A 16,863-nucleotide genomic window follows, 5' to 3' on the forward strand; every position below is an offset into this window, starting at 1 on the left:
AAATAAAATAACAAGAGACCACTTTCAAACTGGGGATGTAGCTCAAATGGTAGAGCGCTCGCTTTGCATGCGAGAGGTACAGGGTTCGATCCCCTGCATCTCCATGTTGCCTCATTACCGCGTGTTAAGAGTTTTTTTATTTCTTTCTCCTTTTTTATGGCATATTTCGTTGGAAAAAAATTATGGAAAATGAAAACAAAACCAAGGAGTTTTCCATGTGAATAGAAAAGTTCTTTAAAAATGTAGTTATATGTTTTTCAAACTTATTAATTTCTTTTAAATATCTTTCTCTTTGAGAATTTTTTTCATTTTTTCCCTCTATCTTTTATGGTATATTTGGTTGTCAGAAAATTTATGAAAAATGGAAACAAAAACTAGGATTTATACTTGAACGTGAAAAGGTTTTCTAGTAAATAGCCATAAGAGTTGCAAATTTATTATTTTTTCTGATGAAACAAACAAATAGAAAACTAAATTTTGAGAAAAATAAGTTTTTCAAGCAATTTTCTTTTGCATCCAAGCTAGTCAATATTCATAAAGAAATGGCACCCAATACAGCTACTTTTCTTCCTTTCTGAAAGATAGCACACTCTCTCTCTCTCTCTTTCTCTCTCCATCTCTTTGGGTATGTTTTGTCACTAGAGAATCAAATATCAAATATGCAAAGAGAAATAGTTTGATACTTAGAGGAATTTTTTATGTTTAAATACTCTTAGAGAATTTTTTTCTTCTTTAAATTTTCTTAAAGAAATGGCAGTTGAAGTAGATTTTTTTTTATTCCTTTTAGAAAGATAAATCCATGCATGTATATTTTGTCACAAAAAGAAGTCTCAAAATATCCTTAGAGCTTGTTTGTGTAATCTATCATGAAAAAATAAATTGCATATCAAATTTAGTACGAAAAATGGATAAGAGCTGGTAAAATAAATAGTGGGTCCTATATCTATTTTTCTAAGAGAGAAGATAAAACAAATACCATTAAGAAGATGAGATTTATTTTTCATGCTAAATTACCGAATGGTGGTAATTTGAAAATATTATTTTTTGACATAAATGCCCTCATTTATATTATATTAATATTGCATTAATTGTATTATATAATTACTATTAATAATATTAATATATAATATATTATTATATTAATATATAATATATTATTATATTAATATATTATAAATATATTAATATATTTATTAATACTATTTATAAATAATAGTACTATATTTTTTTAATAAAAAATATTAAATATTTATTAATTATCAATAAATCTAACATAGTATTTATTAATAATTAATATACTTGTATTCCAAAACATACTAAAATTTATTTATAATAAGAAATTTATTTGTTATATATAATTAATTTCAAAATATTTATTAAGTCATGTAAATATATTTTAATATTTGGAAAAGCTAATATTAACAATGTTTATGTAAGTGCGTCATAATAGACAATAAATGGGCTGACAAAAAATATTATTACTTGAATTGTTTATTCAAAGATATTATTAAAAGTTTGGCAATATTTTTATATAAGATTATCTTTAACCAAACATAGTAATTTTTTCCAATGTTATTTTTCAGAATAAGTTTTCTACTAACCAAATGTGGCAAAATTTATTTTCCTTCACAATCATTTTTTCAAATAAATGTCTAGGAATCATTAGATTATGGACATGCCCCAACCAAACGACCCTTAGAGAGATGGCTCCTCTATGTTTTGTTAAAAAAAAAAGATTTCGGAATAAGAGAAATAGCCCCGATGTGGTAGTCTTAAGTTTCAACACTCTAACATACTTACCTTGTAATATAAAGTTTTCTCCTAAACTCAGTTTTTCTCAAAGAAGCTTTGTCCATCTCTACAAGTGATTCTAATGATATTTAACAAACATGCATATTCTAATCCGATCAAACTACAGAAGTTACAAGTCAATCATTTAATGAAAAATTCTCCAAGGCACCATAGAAAAGATTTACCTACCATGGACTATAAGTAAATGAACTTCACAATGTAGAAACTAACCGTAAAGGACTCAAAAAAAATTGGGTACCTAAAACAAAGATCTAAACCTTCTCTTACAAGTATGCCTTGTAGCCATGAGCAAAAGGAGGAGATGGTGTCTAGATAGTGGTTGTTCAAGGTGCATGACCAGAGATAAATCACAATTCATCTCTTTGAAGGCTAAAGATGGAGGAAATGTCACATTTGAAGATAAGAACAAAGGAAGGATCATTGGAATTAGATGTGCTGGTATAAATTTCTCTCCTTGCGTTCAAAACGTTTTATTTGTAGATGGTTTAAAGTATAATCTTTTTCGCATTAGCCAACTATGGGATAAAGATTTTAAAGTTAGTTTTGAGTCTTCTTATTGCACAGTAACTAGTATCACTGTTAATGAGATAAAATTCACTAGCCAAAAATAAGAAAATTTTTATATTATTGACTTAGATTATCTTTCTCTTCAAAATGTTAATGTCTTGTGGCCATAAAATTCAAAAACAACAAAACTAGTTGGTTATGGCATAGGAGACTTGCTCATGCAAGAATGAATATGATTTTAAAACTTGTTAAAAATGATCTTATTGTAGATTTCAAAAATAATTTTTGAAAAAAAAAATGTAATGCTTATCAAAAAGGAAGCATACAATAGTTTCTTTCAAACCTAAAAATACGGTTTCAATTTCTAGACCATTAGAACTTTTGCATATGAATCTCTTTGATCTAGCTAGGATAACTAGTTTGGGTGGCAAAAAGTATAGTTTACTAATTATTGATGATTTTTTAAAATTTACTTGAGTTTTGTTTTTGGCACACAAAGATGAAGCTTTTCATATTTTTCTAAGTTTTATAAGAAAATTCAAAATGAAAAGGATTTTTCAATTATTTTTATCTGGAGTGATCATGGAAATTTTTTTGAAAATCATGAGTTTGAAAATTTTTGCATAAAAAATAACTTTTCGCATAATTTTTCTGCTTTAAGGATCCTTTTGTTGTTGAGAAGAAAAATAGAATTCTTGAAGATACAACCCCCTCCATCAACTTCTCTTTTCTAATTTTATCGGTTGTACTCATGCTCGATCAGTGTGAGTCGCCGATGTATCAAAAAAAAAAAAAAACACGGCTCGTACATGTTGTGTGAGAGCAACATCCTAAAGTACTTCTAGATTAAAGCTATAAATACAACTTGTTATATCATGGATAGGGCTCTAATTAGGCCAATACGAAAGAAAATATCTCATAAACTATGGAATGAAAGAAAACCTAACATAAGCTAATTCTATATTTTTGGTTGTAAGTATTTTATTTTGAATAATATAACATTGGAGAATTTGATGCCAAATCAGATAAGGCTATCATCTTTCTAGGTTATTTAACTAATAATAAAGCATATAGAGTCTTTAATAAGAGAACACTAGTAGTAGAAGAATCCATTTATGTTATCTTTGACGGAACTAACCCTCTTCCATCAAAGAAGATAATTTCTCTTGATGATGATGCGGATTTACTTGAAGAAGGAATAGAAAAGTTAAGCAATTAAGGAACCCACCAAAGAAGATAAAAAGCAGAGAAGGTGAAGATAACAAGAAAGATGAAGGTGAGACTTCTTTGGCTATTAATGACCTACCAAGGGAGTGAAGAATTTGTTAAGATAATGCAGAGTGAATTTAAGATAAGCATGATGGGTAAACTGAACTTCTTCATTAGGCTGTGAATCAAGCAAACTACTGAGGAGCTCTTTATCAGCCAAACCAAATATGTAAGAGAGATACTAAAGAAGTTTTGCATTGAGAATGCAAAAGCAATGAAAACCCAATAAGCCCCTCAGCCAAAAGCCAGACAAGAATGAAGGAGATAAACCTGCTAATCACAAATTATATAAAGGTAGGTATCATAGGTTCTTTGTTATACTTGACTACTAGTACGCTCGATATTTTGTTTATGTGCGAGATATCAATCTAATCCAAAAGCCCGGTTGAAGTCACATCCCTAGCTAGAATGTGCATTGTAATACTATGAATATATTATACATATAGAACGTTTACTCTGCGTTTCAAAGGACAATTCGAGGCCCTCTGAAAGGTAATGATGCTTAATTTGCAAACTGGAGCTCCAAGAGTAAGGTCTTGAACAACTAAGCTTAGAGAACATAGAAAACAAAAATGTCACAGCACCACTTCATCTTGTGCAATGAAAGAAAATCAGGATGAATAAGATTTATTACTACTCTCCTTGTAATGTTGACAAAATTCAGATACAAGAGTTACACCAACAGCAATAAGGTTCGCCCATGGAGGGTCAGAATGCCTACCTACAACTGTGTCAAATTAATTGCCTGCATCCTTGGCATCTCTAGTCACCACAGTGGCGAATTCTGTCTCTCGAACACTGACTTCCTCAACCACAACCTTGGAAGGATTTTCAGCCTTCGCCGCTTCCAGCGGCTTAAAAGTATAGAACTTTGCACAAACGATATAGTATATAAGATTAAGCACTTGTAATCCAGACATAAGCCAGTAATAGTCATTCAACTTCCCCCTATTGATGTTGTTCTGGAGCCAATCTCCCTTCTTCTCAGTAAAGTTGTGAACTAGAGTCACCAACAAAGTTCCCATATAGTTCCCAATTGATACAGCAAGCCAGTATAGAGCTGCCGCTGTGCTTCTCATGCTCTCTGGAGCTTGATCATAGAGAAACTCCATGTGCCCCACTGACATGAAGGCTTCAGCCAAGCCATGAATAGCAAACTGAGGCATCAACCAGAAGACACTGATCGGCACGGTCACCTTTTGCTTGTCTAACAGCCCGTGATCGGAGGCGACTGCCTTGCGCTTGATCTCAACGAGAGCTGCAGCCACAGTTGCAAAGATAGCAATGGCCAGACCAATGCCCATGCGCTGCAGGTATGTAATCCCTGAAGGCCTCTTGGTGACTCGACGGGCCACTGGGACGAACACTCGGTCGTAGAAAGCTAGGCCGAGAAGCATGGAGAGGGCCGAGAAGACGTTCATGGATGCTGGTGGGATTTGGAATCGGGCAGTGAGGTGGCGGTCCATCGACCTTGCTTGTTGAATTGCGAATGTGTGGTTGTGTGAGTTCGCAGCTACAAGCAGGATTCCGACAGCCCAAATGGGGATCATCCGAATGATCGATTTAAGCTCCTCGACTCGGTGGACTGTCGATACTCTCCAAAGCCTTGGCTGGCCTGAGCTAATTAGCATATCACCCTCCATCATGATGGCAGCTCGATCGAAGAACCTGCATGCGAGCAACTGCTTACAATTAACTAAGCAATGATAGAGATGGATGACAATTCTTTACATAGCAACTGCTTTTCTCTTCTTTTTTTTTGCAAGAATTTCTGGTTGATTTTCAAGATATTGCCATCAACAACTAGATTTTCTGAACCAGCATTGAAGAAAAGATTTTGCTTTTTCTTTTTCCCTGCACTTTTCAAAAAAAAAAAAACAGCAGGATTCACATTCGTTTAACAAATTTTATACATGATCCTTTGCATGTTCATCAATATTCTTCACTTGAAATATGCAGTTATAGTTGGTACAGTATATAATTTTGTTTCCAGAAATTTCTGCATAATATGTAAGATAGATCAATAAATATGAGATCATAAGATATGTTAATCTTGAACAAGGAAAGGAAGGCTAATGGTGTTAGGCTTACTTACACTAGCTGGTTGGTGTGGAGCAGCCTCCCAGTGGTGGAGATACCAGCATCCAGCTCGTTGTTCTCATAGAGGAGACTAGGATCACCAGGCTTGACGACCTTTCTCTTCCTGAAGGCAGCGACCAGTACCTGGGTCAACCTGATCAATGGGCTTCCTCCTGGCTTCAGCCTAATGTACAGAGGATAGCCTATCACAAAGGCCACCACAGAGAAGAACATGGCAATGGCAGGGATGCCGAAGCCCCATCCCCAGCCCACATTCTCCTGGACATACACCACCACTGTCAATGCCAAGAGCAAAGCCAACGCCATGCTAAAGAAGTAGAGGTTGAAGAAGTTCCACTTTCGTCCCGCGGCATGCCGGGGACGATGAAGGTCGAACTGGTCAGCCCCAAAGGCCATGACGCAAGGCCGGATGCCGCCAGAGCCGATGGATGTGAAGAGGAGAGACATGTAGAGGACCAAGAGCTGCTGTGGGGATGCCTGTTTGCATGTTGGTTTGTAAGGAGGAGAGCAGGGTGGCGGGCGGAGCCCCGGGAGGACTGCTGCTATGGTGAGACCAATCATTCCAAACAGGAAGCTGATGGATCCAACAGTTATGGTCCAGAAGCGACCTGCGAAGGAATCGGCGATCAGAGCACCGATGATCGGTGTAAAGCTCGAGGTGCCATTGAAGTTGGTAAGGGTGTTGGAGGCCTGAACCATGGGCATGTGGAGCTGCTGCATTAAGTATGTGATCATATTGGCATTGAATCCGGTGGCGGCGAATCGATCGCAGAATTCATTTGCTGCAGAGAAGCATGAGCAGACTTGGAAAGATGTATGAAAGTATATGTAGCAATACTAAATGATGAACCAATTGAAAAAGTAATAGTAACAGCCAGGGAGCATTAGTAGAAGCTGAGAAAAGGCCCATTTTTCAGTAGTTCGGTAGGGTGATTCAATCTCATCAAACAATGTAATGAGCCTACTGATTGGAATTAGATGAGGTGGAATTCTCCTAATCAACAGATATCAGGACAGTGAAGCTGTGTCTCTAATTTCTCCAATCAGGTGGAAAGGCAAAGGAGAGCAGATGATACATAATGCTTTTCTTCTTGTTTTTTTTTTTTTTTTTTTTTAGGGAAGAAAAAAAAGAGAGAACAAACACTACCTAACATTTGTAAAATATGCCACAATACTTAACATTACTTTCCAAGGATTCATAGTGATGGTTTTTTTTTTCTTTTTGAGAAAATCTTTTCCCAACCGAGATATCAACTCTAATCAGAAGACAATGAATTTTATATCAAGACACTAGATCTCTCTGCAATTCCTTAGAGTTGGAATGCAAATCTAACAAGCCAAATCCGATACCCAAAATACCAGGAAAAGCAGCAAAAAAAGCCAACATAACTAGAGCCAGACTACCAGAAAAATCACCCCCCCCCCCCCCCCCCCCCCCACCCCCCACAAAAAAAAAAAAAAATTTAGTAGAAGATGATCCTTAAGTTGATGGAATTGAAAATCCAAATAAGAGATCTCAGTACAGCAGAACTGTCATCCAACTCAACAAGCCAGAGAAACAAAAGACCAAAATAAACAGAACAAACCAAGAAACTGGTGAAATTCATAGCAAGTCCAATATATAATGGTATTAAAATAGCATTATCAGTGCATATAGATTACCTAGTATAAATGGCATGGTCCGGAGACCTCCCTGCTTTCTCTTCTTCTTCTCCTCCTTTCCACCCTCAGCCATTGCTCGCGGATAGAGCTATTCCCCAACAGGAGCGATTATATTTATGTGCCTCGAGCGAATGGATCTCTCGCTATCTTCTTCACGTGAAGGAACGATATATATATATAATTACATAGCATCCACTTACAGACAAACTACGCCAAGCCAAGAATTAAGCTTCTCAGGCTCGGCTTAATTTTTTTTTTTTCCCCTTCTCTTGGTTGGACAAGAGCAGGAAATAAATACGTCTCTTGTATCAGCCACGCCAAGCCAAGCATGATGCTGCTCAAGCTCGGCTTAATTCTTTTTTTTTTTTTTTTGTGGTTGGAGGAGAGCACAAAATAAATACCTAAAGCAAGTATGAAAGCTGCGCAGGCGCGACTTGGAAAAAGACAAGTATTAAAGCTGTCTATTATATCAACTTTTTCGCTTTTTTTGGTTTTTTGTTCAAGAGAAGGAAATAAATACATATTGCTTGTAATCCTGGCTCAAAAAGAAACTTTCTTCTTCCATTTTCTTTTTTCTTTTGGTTGGATGAGAGCAAAAAATAAATAGTCTCTTCTGTCAATGCACCACAATCTTGGCTCAAACCTAATGTATTTTTCTTCAGCTTATTTATAAGCTAATTTTTTAATATAAACAAAGTTCGCTTTTTGGCTAATAATGAACAACTGAGTCCATTTTCAGCCTTACAATAATATGGCTCTAAATTAGTAAATTCTTTGCACTCTTTTTATAATAATATGTTAAACTTTTACCGGAAAAACGAGCTGTTAAACTAGCAAATAAAAGATACCTATCCTTCGGATCAGTGAAGGACTAAAGACAAACTATTTTCGTGGATCTCCCTCGACGCCACTTAATAGTCTAAAAGTCTGCAAAGGAACGAAAAAAGTCACAGTCTTGAAAGGCACCTCGCGCTTGGAAGGTTGAATTATTTCTAACTTTAATGGATCTCATCGACCCACACGGTCTTCTACGAGTTATGAGAGCAGTGGGAAATCCACGAAGAGCTAACGCTTTTTTCCGATCGTTTGCTGTCCTAATGTCCTATCATGGGGCCACAATCGGCACATTTTGTTGAGCAATCAAAGGGGTTGTGCTTTATTTCTCGGCACAACAATATGTATTCATGTGATAGGAAATCTAGTTAGGAATGTATCACCTAAGATTCGGATCTAGAATTTCTGATTGTCAAACTGTCATGCCCCCGCCTCCGCGGGGCACATGAGGCACCTAGTGCCCACGTAGGGGCCACATGAGGGGGGAGACACGGGGCTCTCCTGCCAGATATTGTCCGATTTCGGGGCTTTACGCAAGCGTCCTTCACTTCTTTCCGATTTTGCGTATGCAAGATTTGGAGACACCTGCCTCATATGCACAGGTTCTGGACAAGTCTAGCCGATGTGGGATCTTTCATTCATCCATCCTCGGACTATCAAATGTCACGCCTCCGCCTCCGCGGAGCATGTGAGGCACCCAGTGCCCACGTGGGGGCCACATGAGGGGGGAAACACGGAGCTCCCCTGCCAGATATTGTTCGGTTCTGGGGCTTCACGCAAGCGTCCTTCACCCCTCATCGGTTTTGTTTTCCTCCCAAAACGCGTCTATAGAATTTGGAGACACCCGCCTCATATGCCCAGGCTCTAAAATGAATCTTTCCGATATGGGACTATTGGGTCTCACATCCTTTCCACCATCGAACAAGAACCGTCCTCGGCTCTGATACCAAATGTCACGCCCCCACCTGCGCGGGGCATGTGAGGCACCCAGTGCCCACGTGGGGGCCACATGAGGGGGGACACATGGGGCTCCCCTGCTAAATATTGTCCGGTTCCAGGACTTCACACAAGTGTGTTTCATCCCTCCCCGATTTTGTTTTCCTTCCAAAATGCGTTTGCAGAATTTGAAGACACCCATCTCATATGTCCAAGCCTTGGACGAGTCTAGCCGATGTGGGATCTTTCACAAACTGAGATCGAGCAATCCTACTTCGTTTCTTATGTCATTTTTGTGTATCTTTTATTTTTTTTTTCTTTTTTCACCATTAGCAACTCTTTATAAAATTTTTGTTACACTTAGAGCTGATTCAATTCTATTATTGATACTATTCTATAAAGTTCCCTTCCTAGGTCACATATCACAAATGTAGACTCTAGTCTTATTAAACCAAAATATTAATCCTATTCTACAAAGTTCCCTTCCTAGGTCACATATAACAAATGTAGGCTCTAGTCTTATTAAACCAAAATTTTGAAAAAAACGTCCCTTCTTACCCAAGCCTCTTCCTTTTCTTGTGTACTCAACAGATGCTTGCACCTACTTCAATGAAGTGATTGCATAAAAAAAAATAAAAAAGGCCGACTTTCTCTCTTTCCCTCCCACCCCACGTTATTTCAAACTAACATGTTGCAAGTGCAGAGACTTTGAATGCCTTTTGTTTGGCAACTCCAAATCTGCCCATATGGAGCTCTCTATTTGTCATGTGAACCGAGCCCTCAAAGGACTGCGGTTTTTAAGCAAAAAGTCTAGGGTCTTGGACATGTCATTAATTCACATCCATCTCAATCCAAAGAACATTAAAGCACCTTCATCCCGTAGCTCACCTTTTACCATAGTCTCACATTAATTAATGGAAAAGACGCCACACGAGTTTGTTGGCTGGTACTTTTTGTAGCAGTTTAAGCTTTTAGGCTATGAGTCATGATAAATAATATCAGAATCAGTTTCATTATGCATCATAAACTCTATTAGTCAAGTAACCCATCCCTTATTGAGGGATATTAGGATTGAGTAGAATCCGAGCTATAGGTGGGTCTTCCTCTCTCGAATAGGATCCGATTTGTTACGCCCCAGAGTCATTATCCGGGTCAGCCAGGATCGGATTTGTCACGCTCCAAACTCATCATCCGGGTTGGCCACGTGATACGACCGTATACTTCTTAGGACAGAGCCTTAAAGAATATATAAGGCTTGAAAATTTATCACAACCTCAATATCACTAAATAATAGAAATCTTAATTCATACCAAATAACAAAACTGGTCAAATTACAAAATTTAATCATCCAACCAATATTAGTGATGCCCTATTTATTCATCCCTTTCTCATGTGATCTCAACTATAGCAAAGTATCAAGCCACTTGTAACCTACAACTCTGGAAAAAAAAAGAAAGGGGGTTATGAGCTTTACAGCCCAGTAAGAATTCTGAACCACTACACCATAAGCAATAAGAAAATAATCAATTAGCAATATCAGATAAAATGAATATCATATCAATACTCGGAATAAGTTCTTAATTATCATTTTATCAAAAAAGGTGTATATATATATATATATATATATATATATATATATATATATATATATATATATATATATATATATATCTGAAATATAACCAATTGTTCGACAACAATTTCTTATATCATTTCAATTATTTCTCATTAACTTGATTTTTATGTTTCTCATTGATTATTTTCCGACTTTGGACTAACCAAGATTATGACTCAGTCCAAGACTGACAAAATTCTATGTATAAACCCGTGGAGGCAATCCCCATGCATTATCCCATGAGCGCCATACCACGCTTCAGCCCGTGGAGGTTATCCCCATGCATTAGTTTATGGGAACTATATCATGATTAAGCCCGTGGAGATTATCTCATGCATAAGCTCATGGAGGCTATCCCCATGCATTACCCCATATGCGCTATACCACGCTTAAGCCCGTAGTAGCTATCCCATGTGTAAGTTCATAGAGCCTATCCATCCCATGAATGTGTTAGTCCAAATCAAATCTTATTTGTCTGATTTACATATTATTCTTGTCAAATCAGTTACCATTTATACAATGAATTTCTCTCAAATTCAAAATATCTTTATTTATATAATCATATTCTAAATATATGAGACGTATAATAACTATACAAATATATTTGTACTTGAAAATATATATAATATATCATCACATGCCAAACCAAATTTATCGAAATAAATCTCACGATGCAAACTAAGCAGTGCAAACTAATAAATATATATATTTGGTGACTGAGCAATCCACACTTAACATGTCCAGTCAATTTAATATTAATATAAAACCAACTTATCCCTTATCAATCACTCGTCATATCAATGAATCAATTATTAAGTAATTACCTAATTTTAGAGTTCTAATATTTTAATTATCTATATTTACTATCCTTCTTTAATTAAAATAAAGGGTTAGGGGCCTTACTTCAATTCAGAAACTAGAATATAAAATCTCGTTGGGCTTCTTTCTTTCCAAATGACTCAATTTATCTAATCAAAAAACATATATCCAATCAAAAAAAAGATAATAGATCAGAGATTATCAATTATGGATCCAATGGTAGCTGACAATAGTCGAGTGCAGGACAAACAACGTCAACTAGGTCGCAGCAACCGACGATTCGAGTCGGTCTGCTTTGGCCAATCAAATCAGTCAACTCATAAAACAATAATCAGACCATAGTATAGGTAACATTATAAAGACTAATGATGATAGAGTCCAACGGTACTCGACAATGATCAGAGTAAGGCTAGCGCGACGGGCAGACATAGCGACACTGGTCCAAAACCTTTTACTGAGGTCAACTTGGATCCGCAATGAAAATATTTGAAACCCTCTTACTGGGTCCATAGAACCATAGGAAGAGAGAGAAACAAAGGAAGAGAAAATCAAGAAAGAGAGGAGAGAGAAAGAGAGAGAAGACTATCTTCTTCTCCCAAATAAGGGAGAGCCACTCTCTCTCTCTTCTTCGAATCAAGGTGGCAGCAGCCAAGGCAGCCTACTCCGCTGGTGGGTGCCCAGGGGGTCCTTTGGCCACAACCTTGCTAGCGACAGTGGCCGATTGACACAAGAAAGAAGGGAGGAAGACAAGATGAATCATGGGAGAACTCGACCTAGATCACAGCTGATCTCCCTAATTGACGGCCACATGATCTCATAGCTCTAGGGAGGTGGCGAAGCTCGGCCTATTTTGGCAGCCGGTGGTGGTGAACATGGGAGGAAGAGATGCCAAAATAGGGTACCCCTGTTTTGGATAAATTTCGGCGACTTGCTAGCTTGATTCACCGTGGCAAAGGCTAGAAACTGAGAAAAGGAAGAGAAAGGCAAATGACACTCACCTCACTTTGGTGACATTTTTGGCGATGAATCAAGGAGGAGACTCGGAGAAAGATCATCGAGATCGGAGACGATTGTTGGACTCATTATGGACGACTTTCAAAGGAGAAAGAGTTAAATAGGCGAAATCCTAGAGTTCTAGTGGAACTTGGATTGTCCAAATATTTTTGATTTCACCAAAAATTCGGAGAGGAAGAAAACTCCCACTGGAGTCTCTCCTCCACTCGGATCGTGCTACAATGCACGATCGGGCTTGGGCCTGGCCTTTTGGGGCCAACCCACATGCCCAAGGGTTGGCTACGGCGTGCCATCAGGCTTGGGCCTGGTCTTTTCAGGCCGGCCCACAAACCTAAGGGCTGGGCTATTACATGATTGTGACAAGGACATCAGAAGATCAAGTAGGAGAGATTATCATATTCCCATATTGACTAATAAAAAAAAAGTGCCACATGAATTTATTATCCCAATGGCTTAAGTTTTTATATTGTGAGCCCGTAACACTCTTCCCTCTAGCATGCCATGTTTATATCTTCCATATTTCTTCAAGAATCATAGTTTATCTTGGCCACCCATCAAAAACCCTTTTGATTTAGCATATTTATGTCAAGTTCCAGCATATAAAGAACTCCTGACTGCTTCCATGTTCCTTGATGACAAGCTTCATCATGCGGGAGTGAAGGTGGTGGTCATGAGTGGATGGAAGAAAGATTCCTCTAGAGAAAATGCTTCCATGGTGGGGCAAGGGCAAGCAAGAATTCAAGGATGTGAGGACAAATATGGGTGAGGTGTGCAAGCGGTATCGTGTGCTTCAGTCTAACCATTTTTATATGATCAAGTCGGCAGAAAGGCATGGACATGGAAATCAGCAACCTCCGCTGGGATTACCATGGCCAGCCCCTTGACCTCTTGTAATGGCAATGCTTGGAGAAGACCCAAGATCACTTCTATATATAATTGTTGGACAGAAACGAAGCTAGAACTGGTATTTCAAGCACTTGGAAACCACATATGCTGTTATTCTTGACATAGCTACGCGGTGTTCGTCATAAAAACAGGCACAGCTTGGAAACAGGGTTTTGTTTTGTTCTTGGATGGGCATAATGATGAAAGAACCAAACATAGAACCATGTCATTGAAGTCATGAAGGAACACATACAGTCAAGTTTATGTTGCTGTGCCTTGATTTAGCTCTTTCGGCTTGAGATTATGTTAACTAATTATTGAGCAATCATAGGCATGCATCATATAGGAATTAAGGACTACAAATAGTAGTCCACCCCAACCAGTCACCTCCTCGAAGATTACCATCACTAGAAAGCAAATACCCTATGACCCACGCCATAAATGTATCTACCAAAAAATATTTTTATATAGAAAAGGTTGTGAGCAATTACTACGTGTGCAGCTGGACGAAGAAGTTCAAAACGCTTTAAACATCTTTTCTGTAACAACTCAGCACATCATTCCAAAAGCCTGTCGATAAATATTATTTAATTTTTTTAATTTTATATAAATATTTAGAATCTACTCATTAAATATTCAACATGGTACTAAATATACATAAATTTTAATATTTTTACTAAACTAAAGATCCAAATTTATTTAACTTTTATCATAAATACTAATAAATCAATTCATGACCAATCCAAATAAATCTATGCTGTGGTATTTTCTAGTCCATATATGGCCATAAGCCAGATCAGCTCTGATATTATTTTAATGGTTATGAGCTTCATCCAAAAAAAATAGTAAAAAAAATATTATTTAAATTTTTTGGTCTTATATAAATATTTAAAATCTACTAATGCATGGCACTAAACACATCTCTAATTCTCTATACATATTCTTGTATGTATGTATGTATGGTATAATCCAACTAGTTCAATCGTTCTCACCTGCAGAAGATACAATCCGAACCCGGCCATATCCCGCATGACACGTAATGGAGCACTGTCGGCTGTGTGGTGGCGCAGGGATAAGGTTATAGTCTAGTGTTGCTCCACGGAATTCATTGATGAAAGTGGCCTACTTTACTGAAAACGTCTGAATCAACGCAGAACATTGTTGACTATTCCCACCATTCCCACTAGATTCTCAGTTAGCTGGAAAGGTTTTTGACTTCTTGGAAAGAAGAGGAAGCGAGGTGAGAAGGTTGCACACGCCATTCTAAAGAAGAAACACCAACCTGATTGCCTGCTGGCACCTGAAATGCCGGGTTTCATGTCTCATGCATGACCAATATTTGCATTGACGCCCCACCATCATGTGTTGTAATTAAAATCTCGGGAGACACCCTTCTATAAGTTTGACGATCGGAAAATCAAAGTCTTAGCTCTGGTAGTTTTCATTGCTCATGAAGCAGTTTTCACGCACGATGCCTTGTTCTACCTACCTAAAAGGAGGCTTTCTGCCACCAAGGTGGTAGCCCAGTTAGAACGGAGCGTTTGCTTCCAACCAAGTAGTTACAGGTTCGAAACACGCAGGCGTCGATTAAATTTGGAGACCGAATACCTCACGCCTGGACACGGAATCTGGAAGTGCTATTGGTCGGCTAGTAACCTGGGTGGTGCTATGTGTGACGTACTCACACGGTGGGTCGGGTCGGGTAACCGAGCCGGCCCACGGATGGGGAGGGTATGAGTAAAACCGGCCGGGGTGTCCAATACACGGTCATTTCTGCCCGCATCGAACATTCTCCTGACGGGGTGGGGGCTCAGTAGGGACTGCTACGCGGGAGTGGGCTTGTCTCTTCCTCCCCTCTTCCCTTTTTTTCTCAGCCAAAAAAAAAAAAGAAGGAAACTTTCTCATTGCGGCAAAGTGAACTTATAGCAATGGCTGTAACTGTCACCATATAACCGCAACATCAGCATCTGCTTGACCATCGCTAGAAAAATTGTTATATTAATGACTACAAACCATCGCCACAACAAGTTATATTAATGACTACAAACCATCGCTATAAGGTGGTTTCAGAGCATCACCCACCAAGAGCTTTTAGTGATGCCACCTGTTGCGATGGTTCACCAACCATTGGTATAAATTTTATTAATAGTTTTCCTTTTTTTTGGTGCGGCTTTAATTGCTACTATAAGTCTTTTCCCGTATATATGGTATAGTATAATATAGTATAGAATTATTTAGTCACAATATAGCGCAAAGGACTAATTTGATATTTTCAAAAAATATAAGTTTGGCGGCCATTATTGAAAAGATCAGCAATTTCATTAAAAAACAGTGAGAATGATCATGCAAAACACCTTCAACTAATTAAAATCAGAATAATGGACAATAATAAACTATTAATGGCTCTATTTTCTCTACTCACTGTTTACAAAATAAACTGCTTTACTAATTTACATTTTATTAGAGCACTGCTAAAAATAAAATTTTAAACAAAAAACATATATTTTATTTTATTTTATTTTATTTTATTTTATTTTATTTGCACCATGGACAGGTTGCAGGTGGACAAATAAAATCAAATAATGTAACATGAAGGAGATAATGAAACTTTTGGGGCGTCGCTTCAGGTCATTATTTTGTACACTGACTCGATAGATGCTTGCCTCTGAGTATAACGGATTCCAGCTGTTTTGATGGATACTGAAACTATAACTTAATCCTGCAAACTGATATATTTTATTAATACCTTTGCATCAAAATTTTTGTATCATTGTAGCGACATGAGTTTGGCGCATGCAGAACTCGTTGAAAGGCGCCAGAGATGTCTATCAGCTTAGATAGATCAAGAATGGTGATATTTGAGACAAAAGTTATAACTGGGGGAGGCTAGTCCATTGCCTACAACCTTTTCTATATAAAAATCATTAAAATTTTTTTATTAATTTTATAAAACGATAGAGCGAGTGCTACAGTTTTTTTTGTCTCTATTTGCTGGAATCAGAGTAGTTAAGAACAAAATAACGAATGAATGCGTAACGCATAGAAATTTACCAAACAGTTCAATGATCCGATAATATTATATTTTGCTATTTGAGTAAAAAAAAGCATGAATTTGATTCTGATTAGAATCCATCATATATGATTGAGTCGGGCATAAGTACAAAGTGACTCCTCCTAACCTCAAAAATAAAATAAAATTCAGATCGACTAATATATCTTTTTCGAATGCTAAGGACAGAATATTTATTATTTATTATTTTGGAAACAACAAAATAAGCCCCAGCACTATCACCACCTCGGATAAGAAAACTTGATAGAACTGCAGCCATCTGACATGCATTTCTACCTTTGAAAAATCTGCAGCATAAATCTCTCTCGGTTTCTTTCACTCAAATCACGACGCACATTCT

The 16,863-nt window shown here is 37.4% G+C and overlaps 1 protein-coding gene and 1 non-coding gene across 3 annotated transcripts; one reads left to right on the forward strand and one right to left on the reverse strand.

Moving 5' to 3' along the window:
• The first annotated feature begins 31 nt into the window (after positions 1–31).
• On the forward strand, positions 32–104 carry TRNAA-UGC. The gene has a single exon. It is a non-coding gene; the product is annotated as a tRNA-Ala (tRNA).
• Positions 105–4,189: 4,085 nt separating this feature from the next.
• On the reverse strand, positions 4,190–7,633 carry LOC103720590 (protein NRT1/ PTR FAMILY 3.1-like). 2 transcript variants are annotated; one of them, XM_008810360.4, is made up of 3 exons: positions 7,351–7,633; positions 5,684–6,470; positions 4,190–5,256 (listed from the first exon to the last, which is right to left on the reverse strand). In XM_008810360.4, the coding sequence occupies exons 1-3, from the start codon at positions 7,421–7,423 to the stop codon at positions 4,326–4,328; spliced, it is 1,791 nt and encodes a 596-aa protein (XP_008808582.1). In that variant the 5' UTR covers positions 7,424–7,633; the 3' UTR covers positions 4,190–4,325. The 2 variants fall into 2 exon arrangements, with proteins under 2 accessions (XP_008808582.1, XP_026665612.1); XM_026809811.2 differs by having other exon boundaries at positions 5,684–6,296; positions 7,351–7,513.
• Between the last annotated feature and the right edge of the window lie 9,230 nt (positions 7,634–16,863).

This window comes from Phoenix dactylifera, chromosome 1 (assembly GCF_009389715.1).
Source record: "Phoenix dactylifera cultivar Barhee BC4 chromosome 1, palm_55x_up_171113_PBpolish2nd_filt_p, whole genome shotgun sequence".
NCBI classification, from domain to species: domain Eukaryota; kingdom Viridiplantae; phylum Streptophyta; class Magnoliopsida; order Arecales; family Arecaceae; genus Phoenix; species Phoenix dactylifera.